This window comes from Lontra canadensis, unplaced genomic scaffold (assembly GCF_010015895.1).
Source record: "Lontra canadensis isolate GAN:19392208 unplaced genomic scaffold, GSC_riverotter_1.0 scaffold9, whole genome shotgun sequence".
Taxonomy (NCBI): Eukaryota; Metazoa; Chordata; class Mammalia; order Carnivora; family Mustelidae; genus Lontra; species Lontra canadensis.
In genome coordinates, this window is record NW_022631003.1 from 37,396,098 (window position 1) to 37,420,655 (window position 24,558).

The 24,558-nt window shown below is 37.6% G+C and overlaps 1 protein-coding gene and 1 pseudogene across 1 annotated transcript in view; one reads left to right on the top strand and one right to left on the bottom strand.

The window, feature by feature from the left end:
- The window catches only part of PKP2 (plakophilin 2), a 90,415-nt gene that overhangs the window by 42,852 nt on the left and 23,005 nt on the right, over positions 1-24,558 (bottom strand). Inside the window, exons 4-5 of the mRNA XM_032855339.1 lie at positions 19,661-19,796; positions 5,048-5,255 (exon numbers count right to left, since the gene is read on the bottom strand). Coding sequence (XP_032711230.1) covers positions 5,048-5,255; positions 19,661-19,796 — 344 coding nt within the window. The remainder of the gene's footprint in view (positions 1-5,047; positions 5,256-19,660; positions 19,797-24,558) is intronic.
- On the top strand, positions 23,624-23,723 carry LOC116866476 (annotated as a pseudogene).

Below are 24,558 nucleotides of genomic sequence, written 5' to 3' on the forward strand. Positions count from 1 at the left end.
CTATCACTAAGTTCTCATTTGAGCCAAAAAGAAAGAGAAATGGATTCTGGTAAGGGATATACTTTGAATAATTAGCACTTACAACAGAGATAATAATAACTGCATTATCCAGAAATTTATTGCCAACTGTGATATTTGCAAAAAATAGCTAACTTTAGTAAAGGGATCTTGTAAGATATTAAAATCCATGTTTTATAATATTGTCCTTTAGGACTAGAAATATAGTTATTTAGCAAAGTCTGCATGATACTTTGATAGCAAAATCTGCAAGTATTATGATTAAATGAATCCTTATTATCAGTACAGAAGGAGAAAGAGGAGCAGGAAGAGGAAAAGGAGAACTGGTGTGTTTTAGCCTCATTTTGCAAAATGGTCACAGGAGGATTATTATTTTTTAAGATTTTATTTATCCATTTGACAGAGATCCCAAGTAGGCAGAGAGGCAGGCGGGGGGGTGGGGGGGAGCAGGCTCCCTGCTAAGCTGAGAGCCCGATGTGGGGCTCAATCCCAGGACCCTGGGATCATGACCTGAGCTGAAGGCAGAGGCTTTAACCCACTGAGCCACCCAGGCGCCCCAGGAGGATTCTTTTTTTTTTTTTTAAATAATTTCCCTTGCATGGATATGCTCCTTTCACCTAAGTTTTGCAAATCTTACCTGAAATACCACACTATTGCAAAGGCCATTTAGTCCAAGTTATATATGAACCCAAGGTAACTTGTTGCACTTTACAAAGGCAGAAAAAAATATATTTTTAAAAGGTGCATAATGAATATTTTAAAGTAGAATGTTTCTGCTACTAAAATACAGCAATACTATTAAATATTTCCATAAAATATGCAGAATTCAATATGCATTTTCAACAAATTTCATCAACAATCATCCTGACCCTTCCTTATGTAACAAGCAGAAGGACAAGAATCTCCTGCTTTATTCTTACCAAGGCAGAGCCCTACTCACTCCTGAAAGTGCTCATCACTCGGTGACCCTGAAGATGAACCTCTGAGATCAGTATGTACTGTTCTCATTTCAATTAAAGTACATTACCATGCTCACTTGGTAAGGGAGGGGGAATAATCTCACAGAGGGAAACTCTTTGATCCTCAAGTCTTTTTATCTGAAAAGGAAAGGGCTTCCTCCTAGGCTGGTACTGAAAATGCCAGGAAGGTCAGTGAGTTGATGTTCTTTCCCCATAAACAAAGCTCTGCAGCTTCTTTTATGCATATATAGAAATCAGATGGTTAACTGCTTCATATCTTGGCCAGAAAAATCAGGGTCTTATCTAAAAACACACTTGATTCTCTTATTTGTGTGTAATCCAGATATTCCCAGGTCACAAGTCTCCCTTTTTTCATTAAAAAAGATTTTAATTATTTATTTTTTAAGATTCTTTAACTATTTATTTGAGAGAGAGGGAGGGAGCACTGGAGAGATCAAGCATGAGTGAGGGGGAGGGGCAGAGGGAGAGGAAGTCGGCTTCCCACTGAGCAGAGAGCTGGATCTCAGGACCCTGAGATCATGACCTGAGCTGAAGGGAGACGCTTAACCAACTGAGCCACTCAAGCACCCCAAAGATTTTATTTATTTATTTGAGAGAGAGTGAGTAGGAGGGAGAGGGAGAGAGAATCTGAGGCAGACTCCACAGTAAGCACAGAGCCTGACATGGAGCTCAATCTCAGGACCCTGAGATCATGACCTGAGTGAAACTGAGAGTCGGACACTTAACAGACTGAACCACCCGGAAGCCCCCACAACTCTCCTTTATATAGTCAGTCATACAGCCATAGCTGTTGAGAAACTTAGAAGAGTAGCACTGTTTTTACTGCAATAAACATACAGGCATGAAATAAGTGACATCCTAATATTAAAGGATGCAGAAGTAGTTCATTAGGAGCCCCCTCTTTCAAAACTCAGCTGGGGGGGATGGCGGGAGACAGGAGGAAAGTATGATAGGATCGCGTCTGAAAATGCTTCAGAGGAAAAGACGCCTTTCGAAGGATGAGAGGATTCACCAGGTGATCAAGGTGTGGAAAAGGATTCTAGTCCAAGAGACAGTAGAGACAAAGACACCAAGACATGGAACAGACCAGCTAATCCTCTAGGATTTTAGAACTTGGGCTGGAAGAGTATGAGAGGAAACACTGCTGCCCCTGGTCACCTGGCTCACATTATAAAATCTTTGCGTGGCATACTCCACAGCATGCACTCTGTCTTAGAGCTAATGGGGAGTACAGTAGGGCAGTATTTTCATATTAGAAAGAAATCACTAGGTTCAGAGTGGTGAATCGAGTGGGAATGCACAATACTGAATCAGAGGACGGGTAAGAAGCAACTGCAATAGTAAACCAGAGGCGTAAAGACGACTGAAGCATGCCAGTGGTAAGTGGGGAGAGAGGAAGGCTCAGAGAAGTGGGAAAGAGCTCTTGATCTGAGATTCTTAAAGACAAACCCTTTCCCAAAGAAGTGTAAAAATGAGCCACTCTCTGCCCTCAAAACAGTAGGTGGGAGCCACTTTCACAGAGCAAAACACCCAGATAAAGCTAGGTTCGCATCTGGGCCTTGTGCTCTGTCAGTTGTGTAATCCTGGGCAATCAGCTTCCCCCTGCTGATCATGTGGCAACCATCAATAATGCCTTAAGGAGATATCAGGGGACACAAAGATGCAAAACGTAAAGTCCTAACTTAGGGACTAGCACGTAAAAGGGGCTCAATAAAAAGATATTCACCAAATAGATAAGAAAAGATTCACATATATGGTTGTTCACTTTGTGTTTCTAAACAAAGATATAAACAGGTCTACATTAAGTCAACAATTTATTTCTAAGGTCCTGAAAGCACTTACTTAGCTGTTTCTATTAATAGAGCTACAGGAAGTTATTTGGAAGGATTTGTATCAAACATTCAAGTATCAACTCAATTCAATTAGCATGTAATGAGCACCCTCTGGTAGGTGTGTTTGGCTTGTTCTAGAAATCGTGAGAAATTGCACAATAAACCTCTATTTATCAGCTCTGTAAGTTATCTAAAGATAACAGTTCCTATGGCATTAATTCCACAGAATGTTCTCTGACGGTAGTTTCCTATCAGCAGAACAAAAACGAGGAAGTGTGGTTCAATGGATTACTTCCTTGACACACACCCACAAATCCTCCCAAGCTCTCTAGCTACAATACACCCTAACCTCAGTACTCTATTATACAACTCCCTCTAAATGACCAGCAGCTTCTTTTTGCTTTTTTGCTTTGCTAATGATGTTCACTTTGCTGGGAATAACTTTCTTTCTCCTTCAAAACACCAGTAAATGGGTATCCTAGCCTTTTTTTAAAGTCCACAAGGAAACATATCTCCTTTGTGAACTCTTTTTTTGACTGTAGAACAGTTTATCTGTTTGATTCTCTCTTATGGTTGTCATTACTATATTTTAATGAAGGAAATGTTAGGTTATAATTATGAGGTATGGCTTTTGTTTTGTTTTTTTTTTAATGTGCCTATCATCACATAATTGTTCATCTTTTAGTAGAGGGAAGAGAACATCTACAACCTCTCTAGACTGATTCTCATTGCCTGGCACTGGAAGGCAGCCCTATAAATACCGGCTGAATGAATGAATGAATCAATGAACGAGTAAGATCACTCCTAATTTCTGTAGGTATTTTAATGTAATTCACAAATATGGAAGGAAATTTTTCATGGGACATGATAGCATGCTGGCGGAAGGACAGCATGGTATGACCCTTCATATAGATTTATAAAATTAAAATATAGCAAGATAGAAAAATATGTGATTATTTTAAGATATAAATGGGGAGAGAAGATAGAATGACAACATTTCTACAGAAAAAAAGAACTGCTCTATGGTAAAGTGGGGATGGCAGAGGTGTGGAATATATTCAATTTAAAATAGTATTTGTGAAATACCTCCCTTGAAAATAAATAACACTCTCAAGCATTATTACTTAAAAGGACTCTTATAGGATATATTAAAAAGGGTTAACTTCTTTGGGCTTTACTTTCCTCATCTATAAAAGTGAGATTTAATCACCCAATAATACCTAAAAATACCTCAAAACCTTTCCGTGATAATTAAATTAAAAATGTATGTTTACCACCTGGGCCACTGATGCTACTTAATTAAAGTTTCCCCAGGGCAATCCTACTGACAACTGCTGTCTGCAATGTGTGCAGGGAGCACCAGCGGGGAGCTGATGATGATGGCGAGGAAGGTGAACTTGAACATCAATGAAATATTTTCTCCTCTACCGTAAGTAATGTTCATTAAATGAAACTAGATCTCTCTTCTCTATGTTTCAAGGATTACTAAAACTGTTGCTTTAATGCTCTCAGGTTATTTCATCCTTTTAATCTCTTGGGCAGTTTAACAATAACCCACAACCTTCGGACCAACTAAAAAACACAACCAGCTACTCTCATCTTTTTTTCTTTTTTTTTAGGGTGCAGGGACAGGTGGGCTAGGGAGCAGGTATTTTGAGGGGTCCAGACAATGGAAGGATTGGGAAACAACATTTCTTGCATTTTGAATATTTGATTAAATTGACCCTCTACACTTGGGCACGCCCTGATGTGCTTTCTTTGCATAGATCCAGCGAGTGGATTGTGGAGTATATAATAAAAATAACTGGGTGTGGTTCCTATTGGTTCTCTTCAGAATGAATGCCTTGGACACCCAAGGCAATTCTGAAAGCTCACACATCCTCAAACTACACAATTGGCCGTTAGTAAACTGATGCAGGGTTTCCAGGCAGTGAGCCTTGCAAAGTTGTTTTAAAAACATGTAGTCAAAGTCACAGTTTTTAATGAAAATATTGAGCAAAAGGCTCAAAATAATTTCCCCTTCAGGTAAAAAGGAGTTCAAACCTGACCTGAATCTGGGGTCTAACTCAGCAGGGTGATAGTCCCTTGAAATCCACCTTTCGGATAATGATGAGCTCATCAACCATTGGTTTCAGAAAGCTTAAGAAAAAACAGATGGCATAACATAACCAGCTGGGGTACCCTGTTCTACATCCTTTAATATTCTGTAAGCACTACCTGTTATTTGCTTTTTGGTCTCCAAGTCTCTGGTTTGCTTCAGCACCTGGAGCAGCCGAGGTATCCCATTAAGTTCAGCCATCTCCAACTTGTTGTCATTGTCTTCGAATACTAAGTTTCTCAAGGCCCCACACGCGGCTCGCTGAACATCTTCATTCTGAACTTTTAGGAGCTGCAGCAGCTTGGGGATGCCACGAAGCTGATTAACCTGGGGAGGAAATGGGTGTGTATTTATTCTGATGTGGCATTAAAGACACTGGTTGTAATACGAATCAACAGATGAAGTTCACTAGTGCATATGAGAACGCCCATCAAACACCAATGGAGAAACAATCTGAAACTCACAGCATACAATATATACCTGCTATAAGGCAGTACCTCTCATCCAGGAGCTAACAATAAATTTGAGAAGACTGAAGCCTATGAGATAATTGAAGAGGAAGGTAAAGTGATCGAAGCTGGGTAAGTGATAGTGAAGTGGATAGAAAGAATTAAGTTATAAAAGCCTGGATCATAATGAAGAAGGATGGGAATGCAGGGAACAAGGAATTTTATGGGAGAACAGCACATCACATGAGTTTTTTTTCCAGGACACAATTTTAGGGTCAACATAAACAAATACAGCTCACCTTCATTAATGGTAGAAATAAAGATTCACATACCACAGCAATGGTAGCAGCAATGCAAACTAATCCTAAATGCCAGCTATTTTTATGGTCAATTGCTTTGGGTATTTAAAAAAGGTTTATATAAAAATTATGCAAGCATTTTAAGTAAATAATGCAACTTTATACTTCTTGAGATGCTATTTAAAAAACATTTCTCCAATCCAAATATGCAGGAAAGAATGTGCTATCTGTTACAGACAGGGCCAGAATGAGGAATAGAAAAATAGTTTAGATTCTGAAACGGATGGTTGTCCAAGAAGAGGTCAAATAATGGCAATCTGAGCAAAGTGATTTTGTATCTCAGGCTGCAAGAATTAACTAAAAAAATCAAGAGGTGGACAGAGGTTGCTGAAGAAAAATGTCAAGTTGCAGACTGAGGGTTTTCCTTTTCATAGACTTCCACTGACATCTGATGCAGAAAAATCTGTTTGTTGTTTAGAGAGAGCAAGACAGAGAGGGATCAGGAAGGAACAGAGGGAGAAAGAGAAATCCCAAGCATGCTGAGCATAGAGCTTGACGTAGGGCTTGACTGCATGACCCTGAGATCATGACCTGAGCCCAAATCAAGAGTCTGATGCTTAACTGACTGAGCCACGCATGCACCCCCAGAAATTTTTAGTAAGAACTTTTGATAAAGATCTCAGTCATTTTCACATTCTTAATGCAGAAATTTTTAGGATATTAACTATTGTTGTGAATCGGCAGGAGTTTCCCTTTCAGATCAAGTTCATCACCGCACAACAGTTCATGCTCTGGGCATCATAACACCTTTGCATATTTCCTCTGTATCGTCAAACTCCAGGGTCCCTTTCATAGACAGATAAATGGTATTTAAGACATAATCTTCCAATTTGACATCTTCCTTTGTTAGGATTGGGAAGAAGACAAGCAAGGCACGAATAAAAGTTGAGGTTTAAAAATAATAACCATGATAACATTAATAAAACAAAGATAATGACTCCTCCACCTACTTCCAGGTGTTGGCACAGTGTTAGATTTCATATATGTTATCTACTTAATAGCTTGTTAAGAATCTTACGAGATTAAGTACTCTTGGGGCACCTGGGTGACTCAGTAAGGAAAGCATTCGACTCTTGATTTCAGCTCATTATTACACTTCCTTAAAGGCAGAAAGGCACAATTTATTTTCAAACAGGCTGTAACCCACATGGTTCCCTAATTCCATCAATTCCTATTTCATAGTTAGGTTTTAAGGTGGCTGAATTGACACTCTGTAAACTTCATAAATGCCACCTATACTAAATCTTCACACCAGCAGTATAACCATCAGATGTGAAAAGAAAATCCTCTCTGTCCTAAAGGTACTTTGCAAACTTTAGAAATATTCTATTACTTAATTTATAATTTATAAGTTGCCTTCTTCAAAATATGATGCAAAGTGGCTTACTGGCCATATTTCACTTCCAGATGTGATTATAGAACTAGTGAGAAGTGGCACGGGGAAGCGTCCACTGCCCTGACCAGGCGGCAGGGGAGGCTCAGACAGCAGGCTTCCCTTACCCTGTCACCTCTATCCCTTTGGCTTTCAGCGCTTACTCCACCCAGGGAAAGAAGGCATTGCAGATACACCATGCTCAGATAAAGGCTGAAATCTGCAACAGCTCTAGTTACTGGAGAATTTGACTCCCTAGTGTCTAACACTTGGCCTAAACTTAAAAATAGCCTTTAGTTACTTTTATACATTTTACCAGTTACTTTTATACATTTTATCAAGCAGATTGATACAAAATCAGTATCAAATGCAGGAAGTTGATGACATTCTCCTTATTGCGTATAACTAGAAGAACGGTTGGAGATGGATCCTATATACATTAGGGCCAATGTCAAATGTATTGCCCTTGCCCCCTTTAAATTCAGGGAAGCAGAAGGGACCAGAGAGGCTGCATGTCTTTCCCAGTTGTACAGAATCCTTAGGGGATTTGTTCTCTTTGGGGGAAAGGAAAAAAGAAACAGATGAACATGAATGTCTCAGAACTTCAAAAGAGCTTTCATTTGAAATGGTTTCTAAATATATGGAAGGACTCTATTCTGATTCTCTTTCCTGCCAACTACAAAATAAATGATGAGGATTTCCGGTGGCAAATAAGCAGGGGGTAATAGACTGACTCCTTTGGGGCCACGGCTCTCTTGCGTTCTGGTGCCTTTGCTCTCTCTTTCTTTCCTGTCTGGAATGCTCTGACCACTATGCCTAACTTCTGGCAAAGCCCCACTCATTTTGCACGAGCTGGCTCAAATGTCACCTCTGTGAAATGTCACCCCCCTTCTCTATTTTCTTTCCCATTAGCATTAATCACTCCCTGTAAATTGGTATAACCTTTCAGGAAGGCAATTGGAAGTATGTATCAAAAACTGTAAAAATATTCTCTTCCAATAACCTTCACTAGGAAAAAATTTGAAATGTATACACACATAGTTATAACTACATTATTTATAATAGTGAAAAATTTGAAACCATAAATGTCCAACAATAGGGGAAGACTGGTTAATGACTGTCACATATCCTTATGTTGAGCTTTCCATGGGAGAGGCAGAGCAATGTTAGAATTGTCCAGTATTCTATTAGTCATTACAGTTCTCTCACCAGTCAAAGGGAGATTATCTAAGATTAGCAATCTGCATGCTAGGTATACAGTATTCACTCAACACATGGTAGCTACTACTATCACCACTAATATGCCACCATTAATATGAGGTATGCAAAATACTGCTAATGTTAAAACAAAATGCTTATGATACAGTGTTACTGAAAAAACTATAAAATATCTATATATTTCCATTTAAACACATACATAAAAAAGGAAATGAAATCAGGGTGTTTGGTAGAAATGATGGCGGTATAAGTTATGAAAGCAGCTTATTATTTTTTATTTTTTTAAACAATCATACATTTGCACATTAAAAAAAAATCAAACCAAAAAAATCCATACAAACAAAGCTACATATTCAATTTGATCACAGCTATGTACATATACGGATTTTAAAAGTTAGAGGACAAAACCAAAATGATAACCAGAGTGGGAATTGAGGGTATGTTTTTTTTCTTTTTTTGTGTCTTACTTTCTCAAATTCTAAGTAATGAATTCCTATGAGTTTATAATAAGATTCTGCAAGACAGCTATGGCAGTCAATACTCCAGTGATGAAATCTGAAACAGGCATGGAAATAGAGCCAGTTTTAGAAGGGACTGGCAGATTAAATTAAGGGGTTTGTCCTTTCTCCTACAGGCAAGTGGGGCTGCTATTGGAAATGCCTCCCTCCGTGCTGTGAGGCGAAAAGGGATTAAGCCTGGGTGGCTCAGTGGGTTAAGCCTCTGTCTTCCGCTCAGGTCATGATCTCGGGGTCTTGGGATTGAGTCCCGCATTGGGCTCTCTGCTTAGCAGGGAGCCTGCTTCCTCCTCTCTCTCTCTCTCTGCCTGCCTCTGCCTACTTGTGATCTCTGTCAATTAAATAAATAAAATCTTCAACAAAAGAAGACGACGAAGAAGAAGAGGTGAAGAATGGAAGGGAAATTAAGCATGAAGCAGCTGGATTAACAGAAAACTTCTCAGAAAGGGATGAGCACAGTAGCACTGAGTGGGGAGGAAAAGATGTGGATAGATTCAAGACATTTTAGCAGTACTAATAGGTCTTTAAAACTGCATGAATATGAGTAATGTTGAGAGGTAAGGATAAAAGAAAGTTCAAAGTCTGTGTTCAAGTTTTTGTGTCACACCACTTGGGTGAACTACCACTCACACAGGAAATAATATGTTCTGATTCATTACTTCAGGGCAGGCATTGTACTATTATCTGACTGCACTGACTGCATTCTCACAATTCCTTCTAGCAGGACTATTATTTCAACTTTAAAGGTAGGAATGCCGAGACTTGGTGAGGTTAAATATCTTGCCCAAGGTCACTGAGGTAATTAGGGTGCTGGGTTCACCCTTCCCCGAGTGACTCTTGAGAGTTAACGCTCAAACTGCCTAGGGTCCTGCCTTCCAACCCCGTAGGAAGAACAAGTACAAAAGCAGGGTTGGATACTAGAGAAGAAAAGCGAAAGAAGATACTGTGTTCATTTCTCAAAATGCTGATGTTGAGTTCAGTGGGATGTCCAGCAAATGGATGGACACATGGTTTGGATACCAGGGCAGAGACAGAGGCTAAAGATGCAGTTAAAGGATCTTTAACACATGGGAATGAAAGTCATAGGAGTGGATGAAGCAGGTCAGATGATGGTGTGGAGGGAGAAAAGTCCCAGGAAGGCATCATTTAAGGGGCAGGCTGAAGATAAATTTTTCACAGAAGAAACCCAAAGGTGCCACAGATGTGGAAAAAGAATCAGGAGACTCTGGGCCCAAAGAAGAAAGTTTCAAAGAGAAGAAAGAGATCAACCATGCTAAATGGGTTGAGTCCTAATCAAATAGAAAAAAAGGATTAAAAAGTTGCCATTGGTTTTAAACATTTATGATTTAAAATTTTGATCTTTATGTGCACAATGTAATTATTTTTTTAAGATTTATTTTATTTTTTAGAAAGAGAGAGCATGTGCACACATGCATATGGGGGGAGGAGCAGAAGGGAGAATCTCAAGCAGATTCCCTGCTAAGCATGCAGAGCCCAAGGTGGAGCTTGATCTCAAGATCCATGAGATCATGATCTGAGCTGAGACCAAGAGTCAGCTGCTTAACTGAGCCACCCAGGTGCCCCTAGGATTTTCTATACACAACATAGGGCTCAAACCCACAATCCTGAGATCAAGAGTTGTATGCTCTACCAACTGAGCCAGACAGGTGCCCCTCTAATTGTCTTTTATACATAAATTCAAACACTACAGCACTGTGCTTAATATTAGCAGGATTTTTGTTTATGTTCTTGGGTTATAACATAATTCTTAAATTTTTCTACTATGCATATATGTTTTTAGGTTTCATTGCGATTTTCATGTTTCATTATTCTCAAAACCAGTGTTTGTCCTAGCTTTAGAATAAGTGCCAAGAAGGCAAGCACAGCATTAATCCTGTATGTAAGCGAAATGATATTTATAATCAAATTAGTAACTTAAGAGATAGAGGAAATCTAGTCCAACTTGAGTAGCAAAAGAAAAAATTCAAGTATTTCTATATTAGAAAATGAAAACATGCATAACAATGTCCAGCTTTTCAAAATTGGAAATAAAGATTTAAATATTTATCTGATTTAGACATAGAAAGGACTAATTTTTAGCCTAATTCTCTTCACCTATATGTATAAAGAAAGTTCATTGCTACTTAAATATATTATTGTTTTTTAAAAAAACCTTACTTATTCTTCCTGTGGAATAAACATATAAGCAAAGGAGCAGTGAGAAATATCTAATAATTATATAACTTTTAAAACCAAAAAATTGGGGCACCTGGTAGCTCAGTCAGTTAAGCGTCTGCCTTCTGCTCAGCTCAGGATCTCAGGATCCTGGGATCGAGACCCATGTCAGGCTCCCTGCTCAACAGAGAGTTGCTTCTCCTTCTCCCTCTGTGATTTCTCTTGCTATTGCTCTCTCTCAAATAAATAAACAAAATCTTAAAAAAAATAAATAAGATAAAACCAAAAATATTCTAGATATGGGGGTAGGTTTTTTAAAGAAATACCTAAAATACAGATGCCATGAATAGAAATATTTACAGATTTGACTTCACAAGAATTTTTAAATCCTGCATGATGAAAGATACCATGATACGCACAACACTGGATTATATATTATATTATGCATAACAGGTAAAGAACTCCTACAAATCATTAAGGAAATACAGATCTTATAAAAAAAAGTCAGTAGAACCTTTTTGTCTGACTCTACTTAACTGACCTGCCAGACTACCTACATTCTCATTATTCCCTCTGTGAACCCTATGGATTCCCTGAGTACTAATAAAGCTGGTAGGTTACTGTATGTTGGGCTTTGCACTTCTATTTCTATTAGTTGAGTCACATATTTTCCAAGGATAGCTTAGGTGTGTTTCCCAATGTATTTGGGCCAACTATACTTGTTACTATAATCATGTAATTTATCTATCTGTTCTAAAAATGAATGAAATATAAATGTGAAAAGAGTTCTCTCTGAAAACTGATCTCTATGCTTTGGAAAGACTAGATAAAGGTAAACAGCTTTAAAAAGCTCTCCAATGATTTTTTGACAAAATTAATGTAAAAGACTAGGGAAAATATAAAAATCTACAAGGATTTGAACTCAGATGAATTAGGCCATTAAGTTCTCATTTCACTTTAAAGAAACTAGAAATTGCAGATGATACATAATTGGCATAGTGTAAGAAAGATTATGACAAACTGTGTAATTGTGTGTGGTATGTGTGTATAATTAATTTTTTTTCTCTGTAGCTTTGATTAAATGACCAACTATTAGTCTTGATTTCAAAAAATTAGGAAAGTTTCTACCATAAAGAGATTTTTTTTTTTGCTTATTAGATTAACAAAACCAAACAATAAAGAATAATCTCGTGATGGTGCATGTAAATGGGCACTGGGACACAATGTTACCAGGGTGTAAGTTTACACAGTTTCAGGGAGAATTTATTAGGGATTATTTATCAAAACTGATAATGACTCAACAGTGAAAAGGACTGGATTTGCCTACCTCCTGAAACAATTTTTATTTTTTTTAATTTCTTATTTTTTTTAAAGTTTCGATGAATACTACCAGGATTTTTTTTTTTTTTTTAAAGACTTTTATTTATTTGACAGACAGAGATCACAAGTAGGAAAAGAGGCAGGCAGAGAGAGAGAGAGAGGAGAAAGCAGGCTCCCTGCTGAGCAGAAAGCCCAATGCGGGGCTCGATCCCAGGGTCCTGGGATCATGACCTGAGCCGAAGGCAGAGGCCCCAACCCACTGAGCCACCCAGTCGCCCCCTAAAACAATTTTTAAAAACAGATAAAACATGCAATGATTTCAACAACTGGACACGAAACAATGATGGATAGTGATCCCTCAGGGATAGAAAACAAGCAAGGTGAGCCCCAGTGCTGTCACAGATCACTGTCTTGAGAGAGTTCTTAGGCTATAGTGTGGTTAGAGAAAACCCAACTGAAATTCAAAAAGCAGAGCTGAGACAGAGTGTAGAAGAGGGGTTTAATAAGTCCTAGAATAAATGCTGTTCTGGTCCCACCTAACAAATCTCAAAAGCAAGATTTGAAAGGATCAAACTGTTTTCAAATAACTACATCCCAGAACAAGGCTCAAGAATATTTACAGAAATATAAAAATACCCAGCATCCAACAAGGTAAAATGCATAATACCTGGAATTCAATGAAAAATTTCCAGGTATGCAAACAAGATATTAGAATATTTGAATTAGATATTAGAATTAGAAGATATTAGAATTAGCGGACAAGGTCATTCAAGCAGCTTTATTTTATTTTATTTATTTGACAGAGAGAGAGATCACAAGTAGGCAGAGAAGCAGGCAGAGGGGGAGGGGGAAATAGGTTTTCTGTTGAGCAGAAAGCCCGATATGGGGCTCGATCCCAGGACCCTGAGACCATGACCTGAGCCGAAGGCAGAGGCTTAACCCACTGAGCCACCCAGGCACCCCTCAAGCAACTATTTTAACAGTCTTTCGTATGTTTGGAAATCTCGAGGAAGGATGGAACATGTCAGGTTCCATCCAGAGAAAGAAGATATACATTAAAAAAACAAACCCAAATAAGAATAATGGCATATTAAACACCGCAGAAGAAATGATTAGTGACTTTAGAGCATAGCAACTAAACCTATCTAAAAGGAAACATTCAGATAAAAAAACTAAAAAAAAAGCATAGAATATGGATTAGCTATGAGACAACTCTGAGCAGCCAAATAAGTATGTAACAAGCTCCCAAAGGAAGTTTCAAGTATTAATGGTTGAAAATCCAACGAAAACTCCAAAATTGGATGAAAAGGAAAAATCTACAAATTTAAGAAACTCCGTGAACTCTCAAGCACAAGAAACTTAAGGAAAACTACACCAAAGCATATTATGACCAAACTACTCAAGAGTAGTGATAAAGAGAAAATCTTAAAAGCGTCGTGCGTGGGTGGAGAGAGGGAACAATAAAAAGGACACATCATTTCTTTTCTAAAGCAACAGCAAGCAAGAAGACAGCGAAGCAACAACTTTCAAGTCCTGGAATAAAAAACCATCAACCTAGGATTCTACTGCTAGTGAAAATCTCTAGGATTCTACTGCTAGTGAAAATCTCTCAGAAACAAAGACGGAATTCCTTTTCAGACCTACAAAAGCTGAAACAGTTAATCACCAGGAGACCTGCACTAGAATAAATGTTAAAGAAAATTTTTCGGGCAATGAGAAATAACAGATAACATCTACAACAAAGAATTAAAGAGCACCGGAACAACTTAGATGAAATGGACAAAGACACAAACCACCAAAGTTCACTAGGAAGAACACATAGCCCGAAAGGCCCTGTATCATAAAGAATTTGAACTCACAGTTAAGAATCTAGCTAGACTCCTTAGCGCAGTAGGTGGTGTGTCAGTCTCATGAGCTGAAGGCCCTGGGTACAGTTGGGAATGTTTCACAAGAAAATTTCAGATCAAACTAGCTTCACTGGTGAATTCTACCAACTACTTAAGGTAGAAATAATGCCAATTACCATCAAACTTTCAGAAAATTGAAGAGGAGAGAACACATTCCAATGTGAAGCTAGTATTATTCTCAATCCAAAACTGGACTAAGGCATGGCAAGAAAAGAAAATTATAGAACTTTATAATATAGCTGCATAATTGCTTTAATAGAATTTTAGCAAATCTAATTTTATAATAAATATAAATATAGCTGCATAATTGCTTTAATAGAATTTTAGCAAATCTAATTTTAAAAAGTAACAGTACATCATGACCAAGTGGGATTTATCCCAGGAATGGGATAACATTTAAAAATCAAAGTAATTTACAATAGCAGCAAAATTAAGATAAAAACACGGAAATATTATAATAGGCAAATAAAACATTTGACAAATTCCAACAACCATTCCTGAGTAAAAAACTAAAACACAAACTCTGTAAAATCAGGGATAAGTATTCTTCAACTTAAATGGTGATTTATGAAAACCCTACAGCTAACATCATACTCAACGATTAAAAGCTAAAAGCTTTTCTTCAGAAGATCAGGAACAAAAGAAGGATGTCCATTCTGACCACTTTTATCCTAAATAGTATTGAAGGCCTAGCTGGTGCAATTAGGTAAGAAAAAGAAATAAGCGGCATCCAAATTAGCAAGGAAAAAGTAAAACTGTCACTATTTTCAGATGACATATTATACAGAAAGTCTTAAAGACTCCAAAATCTCTACTAGAACTAATCAATGAATCCGGTAAAGTTGTAAGGTACAATATGCAAAAATCTGTCGCATTTCTGTATACCAATAATAAACTATCAGAATTAAGAAAATGAACCCATTTACAATTGCATAAAAAAATACCTAGGAATAAATTTAACCAAGGAGAAGAAAGACCTGTACACTAAAAATTATAGGATACTGATGAAAGAAACTGAAGACACAAATAAATGGCAAGATATTCCATGCTTATTGATTAGAAAAATTAATAGTTAAAATGCCCACACTACCCAAAGCAATCTATAGATTCCATGCAATTCGTATCAAAATTCCAATGGTATTTTTCACAAAAATAGAACATACAATACTAAAATGTATATGGAACCACAAAAAGACCCTGATTAGCCAAATTGATCATAAGAAGAATAAAACTGGAGGCATCATGTTTCCCGATTTCAAAACTATATTAAAAAGCCATAGTAGTAAAAAGAGTATATTGGCATAAAAAGTTGCACAGATCAATGGAACAGAATAAACACTCTAGAAAAAAACCCATGCATATATGGTCAATTAATTTAGAACAAAAAAGCTGAGAATACACAATGGGGAAAGGAGAGTGTCTTCAAAAAATGGTGTTGGGAAAACAGGACAGCCACATGCAAAAAAAAAAAAAAGAAAGAAAAAAGAAAAAAGAAAGAAAGAAAGAAAGAAACTGGACCACTACCTTTCACCATACACAAAAATTAATTCAAAATGGATTAAATTTTTAATATGAGACCTGAAACCACAAAACTCCTAGAAGAAAACATAGGCAGTAAGCTCTTTGCTGTCAGTCTTTCCAATGAGTTTGGATATGACACCAAAAGAAAAGGCAACAAAAGCAAAAATAAACAAGTGGGACTAGATCAAATACCAAAGGAAACCATCACAAAATGAAAAGGGGAACCTACAGAATGGGAGAAAATATTTGCAAATCATATATCTGATAAAGGGTTAATATTCAAAATATATAAAGAACTCACATGACTCAATAGCAAACACAACAACAATCCAATTAAAAGTGGGAAAAGGATTTGAACAGGTATTTTTCCAAAGAAGACATACAGATGGTGTATGTGTTCGGCATTCCTAATCATCAGGGAAATGCAAATCAAAACCACAGTGAGATCTCATATCACACCTGTCAGAATGGCTATTACCAAAAGACAAGAAATAACAAGTATTGGCAAGGATGTGGCAAAAAGGGAATTCTTTTGCATTGTTGGTGGTAATGTAAATTGGTACAAGCACTCTGAAAACATTATGGAGTTTCCTTAAAACGTTAAAAACAGAACTACCTTAGGACTCAGTAATTCTGCTTCTGTGCCTTTGTTGAAAAGGAATTGATCATATATATGTGAGTCCATTTCTGCACTGTGTATTCTACCTAATCTCATGCTGTCTTGATTACTATAGTTTTATATATTAATCAAGTTTTATACTGAAGATTGCTAATAAGTTTAGTAATAAAGTAGTAGTAATAAAGTTTTATATTGAAGATTGCCATTCTGCCTGGATATTTATCAGAAGGAAATGAAAACACTAAGTCAAAAAGATAAACTTCCATGTTTACTACAGCATTATTTACAAGACCCAAGACATGGAAGCAACCTAAGTATCCACTGATGGATGAATGGATAAGTAAAATGTGGTATATATACACAATGGACTATTATGCCGTCATAAATCAGAAGGAAATCTGTTATTTGCAGCAACATGGATGGCTCTTGAGAGCATTATGCTGAGTGAAAAAGACAGTGAGAAAATACTATACAATCTCACTTATATGTGGAATCTAAAAACAACAAACATACAAAACCAAAATCAAAGATACAGAGAACAGACTGGTGGTTGCCAGAGATGGGGGGGTTTGGCTCTGGTGAAATGGATGAGGGTGGTCAAAAGGTACATACTTCCAGTTATAAAACAAGTTAAGAAGATGTAATGTATATCATGATGATAGTTATTAATACTGTACTGTAGATTTCAAATTGCTAAAAGAGTAGAACTTAAAAGTTCTCATAATAAGAAAAAGAATTTATGACTGGTATGGATGGTAACTAGACCTATAATCACTGCATAATATATATATATATATGCATATATATTATATATGCATATATATATGTATTATATCATGTTGTACACCTGAAAGTAATGTTTATCTATATTATTATGAATATAACTTAATTATAACTCTAAAAGAGCAGGAAAAATGTGTTAAAAATACTAGAATATAAAACTTCCTTCCTTCCAAAAAGAACTACATAAACATCCCCAGATTAAATTCCTAAACGCAAACAAAAACAAAAAAAAACCTTACAGGTTGCACCATACTGAATAGTGAAAGAACAACCAAATGCTTCCCCCTATGATCAAGAACAGGATATATCCACTCTTTTTTTTTTCTTTGATATAGCATTAGAGGTTCTAGCCAATACAATAGGAAAATAAAAAGAAATATATGTTACCCAGATTGAAAAGGAAGAAACAAAACTCTCTTTATTAGCAGATGGCATGTTCTATGTAGAAAATCTGATGAGTCTACAAATATTCTACTACAGCTAAGAGTGAATTTAGTAATACTGCAGTAAAACTATAAAATACAGCTGACAGCAATTAAAGAAGACCAAAATAAATGGTGAAATATACCACGGTCATGGGTCAGAAGACTCAATATTGTTTAGATGAAAATTCTCCATATATTGATCTATGGATTCAATGCAATCTCAAACCAAATCCCAGCAGTTTTTTCATAAAGAAATAGATTCTAGGGGTGCCTGGGTGGCTCAGTGTGTTGAGCCTCTGCCTTCAGCTCAGGTCATGATCTCAGGGTCCTGGGATCGAGCCCCACACTGGGCTCTCTGCTCAGCGGGGAGCCTGCTTCCCCCGCTCTCTCTGCTTACTTGGGATCGCTCTCTGTCAAATAAATAAATAAAATCTTAAAAAAAAAATAGATTCTAAAATTCATGGGATGGCAAAAGACCTAGAATAGCCATAATCACCTGAAAAAGAACAAAGTCAGAGGACTAACACTAGCAATCTTCAATATAAAACTTTATTAATATATAAAACTATAGTAATCAAGACAGCATGAGATTAGATAGAATACACAGTGCAGAAATGGACTCATATATATGTGATCAATTCCTTTTCAACAAAGGCACAAATACAGCTTAGACCCAAAAAAATAGTCTTTTCAACAAATGGTGCCTACACAATTGTGCATATATATATATTTATATCTTTTAAAAGAAACTTCAGTCCACATCTTGCAATATATACAAAAATTCATGCCAAATGGATCTTAAACTAACTATGAAATCTGACACTTATAAAACTTCTAGAAGAATAGACTATCTTTGTGACCTTAGAGTGAGTGACCAAAAAGATCTCTTGGATATACCACAAAAAGCACAATCCATAAAGGAAAAAATTTATAATTAGACTCCATCAAAATTAAAAACTGTTAAAAGAATGAAAAGAATAAAATATAACTGGGAGAAAGTTATTCTCAAATCATGTATCAGAAATCTTAAAGAACGAAGTAGGGTTAATAGATGCCAAACATTTCCAAGATACAGGATTAAAGAAAAACAAAGTGCAGGGTACTATACATAATCTGCTACCCTTTGCAATTTTGTTTTAAACAAAAAAGGATACCGAACCAACCCATCCAATAATTGTTTCTATATGCATAGAATATCTCTCGAAAGAGACCCAAAAAGTGATGAGAAACAGAGATAGGGAGAGAAGGAGGAAGGGAAGGAGGAGGAGAGACGGCAGGAGAGTGAGAGAGTAGGAAAGACAGAGATGAGGGGTAGGCTGAGATTCGGTGTGGAAGGGAAACAGTTTTCACTACATACTTTTTCAAACTAGGATTTTTTTCCTACACAAATGTACCACTTTTTCAACAAACATAAAATGATTTATTGATTCCATCTTTGTGAGTTCTGTACTATAGAACACTTAAGCCAGGGTGCCTGGGTGGCTCAGTCAGATAAAAGTCTGGCTTTTGATTTCGGCTCAGGTCATGACTTTAGGTGGTGAGACAGAGTCCCGTATCAGGCTCCATGCTCAGTGCAGAGTCTGCTTGAAATTCGTTCTTCCTCCCTCTCCCTTCCCCTCTGTCCCTTCCCCCATTTGCATGCATACACTCTCTCTTTCTCCCTCTAAAATAAATAAAACCTTCTTTAAAAAAGTCTCAAGACTTTTATTTTATTAATTTGTTATTTAAAATTGACCTATAATTGATATATAACTCAGTAAAGATTTTTAAAAATTTATTTATTGAAAGATTTTATTTATTTATTTGAGAGAAAGCAAGAGTGAAAGATATCATGAAGGGAGAGAGAGAGAGACTCAGAATTCCCACTGAGCAGGGAGCCCGATGTGGGGCTTGATCCCAGGACCTTTGTGATCATGACCTGAGCCACAGGTGGACACTTAACCAACTGTGCCAACTAGGTGTCCCAGGATTTTTAAAAATTTAAATAAATGATTAGTTTCCGTTTGCATAGCCCCTGTAATAGATGTAAAAGCATGGCAATTTTAAACTGAACTTAAGATGACACTCACCCTTTTCCGGGCTTCAGATTTCTGGAAGCACTCGTGCTGTATGAAAGTAGCTGCAGCAGAAATTCTGGGTGGCAGTGTGTGGTCTGCGTCGAGTACACTCACTGCTCGCTCCAGAGTCATCTCCATGTCTGCATTCCTAGACAAACAGTCACAGAGTCAGCGGAATTCCAGACCTGCTCCCTCTTGCCTCCCAACCTGATATCCAGAAATGATTTGGCTTATATCCAAAAGCACATAGAACATCTGAGCCTTGGCTTCTCTTCACCCAAAAGAAAGATCAGCACCTGAGATCAGAAGGTACAAGAAGCTAGCAGTAGAAATATTCCCGGTCAGACTAACCTCTGAAAAGAAAGAAACTGAACTCTGTTTAAAATAAGTAATATGGGGGCGCCTGGGTGGCTCAGTGGCTTAAAGCCTCTGCCTTTGGCTCAGGTCATGATCCCAGGGTCCTGGGATCGAGCCCCCATCGGGCTCTCTGCTCCTCAGAGAGCCTGCTTCCTCCCCTCTCTACCTGCCTCTCTGCCTACATGTGATCTTTGTCTGTCAAATAAATAAATAAAATCTTTTAAAACATAAATAAATAAATAAATAAATAAGTAATATGTAGTATGATAATCGCATATTAAAAGGCCACTTTAAAGGCAAAATAAGGGGTACCTGGGTGGCTCAGTCAGTGGAGCCATTTAAAAAGTAGGTAAGTAAGTAAGTAAGTAAATAAATAAATAAATAAAGGCACAATAAGACTTCACATGGAATTTAAAATAAATTTGGTCTTAAAAATTAAAAATATTTCTACCATGGTAATGTTATACTTGTGGATGAAACACCTTCCCTCAATAATCATTAGATTTTTCTCAGATCTGTTCAGAATCTGTTATTTTACCTGAAAATGAGTTTTAAAATGAGCATTCAGTAAGTTTTCTAACAAATGAAACAGTATGTAAACAGTACCAGGAAAACTGAATCTGTTTTGTTCACAAAGGTCATGCTGATGTGACCGAATCCATTAGGAAAAGTAATGATTAAACATAATATTAATGTGCTTTTTCTTAAAGAAAACAATTTCTGTCATCATTGTTTTGCCACTGCCATGACATTTGGTGTATGTCTATCTAGTAAGATACTTTTGTCCTTTACTAATTGCAGGTATTTATAATGATGATGAAATTTGATGTAGTTTGACACAAGAGAGAATAATTGATAGAGGACAAATAAAATTGCCATTTGTAAAATAATAACTCCTAAATGCCTCATCAAACTGGTTTTTTCTCCCCTTTTATTTCTGCCTAGAGGGGAACTACCTTAAGCAACCTGTTACCACTGTGGATGTTAACACATTCATGCTTCCTCAAGCACTGACTCAGAGAAAGCAGACTCAGGATGTCAACATCTTAGAATTGCAGCTAAAGACGTGCCTTAAAGGTATCCTAGGACTTTGGCTTCAAAGAGAGTTACACCTGATTCATTCCTGGTAATAGAGAACAAAAAGATAGCTTGGCAGGGTGTTTTCCAGTATTTGCTAACAAGCACAAAGAGTACAGGCATACCATGTCTTATTGTACCTGGTACCTTACTCTACGATGCTTTGCAATATTGCTTTTTTAAAAATTTGAAGGTTGCAGCAACCCTGCGTCAAGCATGCCTATCAGTGCCATTTTCCCACAGCATTTTCTAACCTGATGTCTCTATGTCATATTTTGTAATTCTCATAATGTTTCAAATTTTTGCTATGATGATTGGTGATCAATGATCTTTTTTTTTTTTAAAGATTTTATTTATTTATGTGACAGACAGAGATTACAAGTAGGCAGAGAAGCAGAGAGAGGAGGAAGCAGGCTCCCTGCTGAGCAGAGAGCCCGATGTGGCGCTCGATCCCAGGACCCTGAGATCGTGACCTGAGCCGAAAGCAGAGGCTTTAACCCACTGAGCCACCCAGGCGCCCGATCAATGATCTTTGATGTTACTACTCTATTTGGGCGGGGATGCCATGAACCACACCCACATAAGATGGTGAAATTGACTAATAAATGCATGTGTTCTGACTGTTCCACTAACTCGTTGTTTATCCGTCTCTCTCCTTCTCCTTAAGGCCTCCTATTCCCTGATACACAGATTGAAATTAGGCCAGTTAATAACCCTACAATTACCTCTAAGTGTTTGAGTAAAAGGAAGATTTGCACGTCTCTCACTTTAAATCAAAAGCTAGAAATTATTAACTTCAGTGAGGAAAGCCAAGAAAGGCTGATAGCCAGGCCTCTTACACCAAACAGTTGGCCCAATAGTGAACGCAAAGGAAAAGTTTCCAAGGAAATAGAAAGTTCACTCTGGTGAACACACAAATGGTGAGAGAGTAAAACAGCCAGGAAGCCTGGGTGACTCACTGGGTTAAGCGTCTGCCTTCGGTTCTGATCAGGATCCTGGAGTCCTGGGGTTGAATCCACAGAATGGGACTCCACACTCAACAGGGAGTCTGCTGCTCCCTCGCTCTCTGCCCTTCTCCTCAGCCAGCTCCCACCCCCTCACCGCCTCCTGCTTGTGCTTGGTCTCTAGCTTGCTCTCTCTCTCAAGTAAATAAATAAAATCTTTAAAAAAAAAAAAAAAAAGTGAAACAACCTTATTGCTGATATGGAGAAAGTTTCAGTCGTTTGGAAAGATGATCAAACCAGCTATAATATACCCTTAAGCCAAAGCCAAAATCACAGCAGGGCCCAGACTCTCCTCAACCATGTGAAGTCTGAGAGAAGTGAGGAAGCTGCAGAAGAAAATTGTGAAGCTAGCAGTTCATAATGTTTAAGGAAAGAAGCTGTTTCCATAACATAGAAGTGCAAGGTGAAGCACCTTTAAAAAAAAAAAAAAATTATTTGAGAGAGAAAGTGCATGCAGGGTGGGGTGGAAGGGCAAAGAGGGGGAGAGAAAGTCTTAAGCAGACCCCTCACTGAGGGCAGAGCCTAAGTGGGCTTAATCTCCCAACCCTGCGATCAGGACCTGAGCTGAAATCAAGAGTTGGATGCTTAACTGACTGCACCACTCAGGCGTCCCTCAAGGTGAAACACTTTTAAAGATATCTATATATCTATAGATATATATCTACATATCTATATATAGATCTACATATCTATCTATATATCTACATATCTATACATCTATCTATAGATATATACATGTATATACATACATATATATCTATATATATGTTTTTAAATTTATTTTTATTAGAGAGAGTGCATGCAAGTTGGGGAGGAGGGGGAAGAGAGAGAGAGTGAATCTCAAGCAGACTGCACACCTAGCATGAAGCATGATACAGGGTTTGATCTTATGACCCTGAGATAGTGACCTGAGCCAAAATCAGGAGTCAGGTGCTCAACCGACTGAGCCACCCACGCACCCCTAGGTGAAGTACTTTGTAGAAGCTACAGCAAGTTATCCAGAAGATCTTGCTGAGATCATTAATGAAGGTGGCTACACTAAACAACAGATTTGCAATGGAGACCAAGCAGCTTTATATTAGAAGAAGATGCCATCTAGGACTTCCACAGCCAGAGAGGAGAAGTCAATGCCGGGTTTCAAAAAACAAGGTCTTTTGTTAGGGGCTATTGCAGCTGGGACTCTAAGTTGAAGCCAATGCTCACTTACCATTTCTAAAACCCTAGGGCTCTTAAGAATTATGCTAAATCTACTTTGCCTGTGCTCTATCGAGGGAACAACAAACCCTGGATGACAGCACATTTGTTTGCAACATGGTTTACTGAATATTTAGCCCAGTGTTGAGACCCACTCCCCGGAAGAAAAAATACCTATCAAAATATTACTGTTCATTGACAGTGCACCTGGTCACCAAGAAATCAGATGGAGACATACGACGAAATCAAAGTTGTTCTTAGGCTTACTATCGCAATATCCATTCTGCAGCCCATGGGTGAATGAGTAATTCTGACTTTCAAGTCTTACTATTTAAGAAATACATTGCTTTGGCAGTACATGTACTAAAATTGGAACCACACAGAGATTAGCATGGCCTCTGTGCAAGGACGACATACAAATTCATGAAGCGATTTACAGTTTTTATAAGTCGGTAATAAAAGGCACAGCATAAGTATAGTCGATGATACTGTAATAGCGTTGTATGGTGACAGATGGCAGCTACACTTGTGATGAGCATAGCATAATGTATAAACTTGTGGAATCAATATGTTATATACCTGAAAATAATGTAACATTGTGCATTGACTACACACACTCAATTTAAAAAAATAAAAAATAAATACATTGCACAAGGCTATAGCTTCCTTAGATAGTAATTCCTCTGATGGATTTGGACAAAGTGAATTGAAAAACTTCTAGAAAGGATTCACCATTCTGGGTGCCACACAATAGCAGTCCTGATTCAACATGCCTGGCTGGCTCAGTTGAAAGAGCAAGTGACTCTTGATCTCAGGGTCACGAGTTTGACCCTCACATTGGGTGTAGAGATTACGTAAATTAATAAAACTAAACTAAACTAAAATAAAGAGCATCCTGATTGACAGGAAGAGGTCAAATATCAACATTAACAGAAGGTGGGAAAAAGTTGATTTCAGCCCTCATGGATGCCTTGGAGGGGTTCAGGACTTCGGTAGAGGAAGCAGCTGCAGCTGTGGTGGAAACAGCCAGAGAACGAGAATTGGAAGGGGAGCCTGAAGCTGGGACTGAATTGCTGCAGTCTCCTGATAAAACTTTAATGCAAGAGCAGTTGCTTCGTATGGATGAGCAAAGAAAATGGTTCCTCGAGATGGAATCTATTGCTGGTGAAGAGGCTGTGAAGATTGTAAAAATGACAACAAAGGGGTTGGAATATTACATCAACTTGGTTGATAAAGAAGCCGCAGGGTTTGGGAGAATTGCTTCCAAACCTGAAAGAA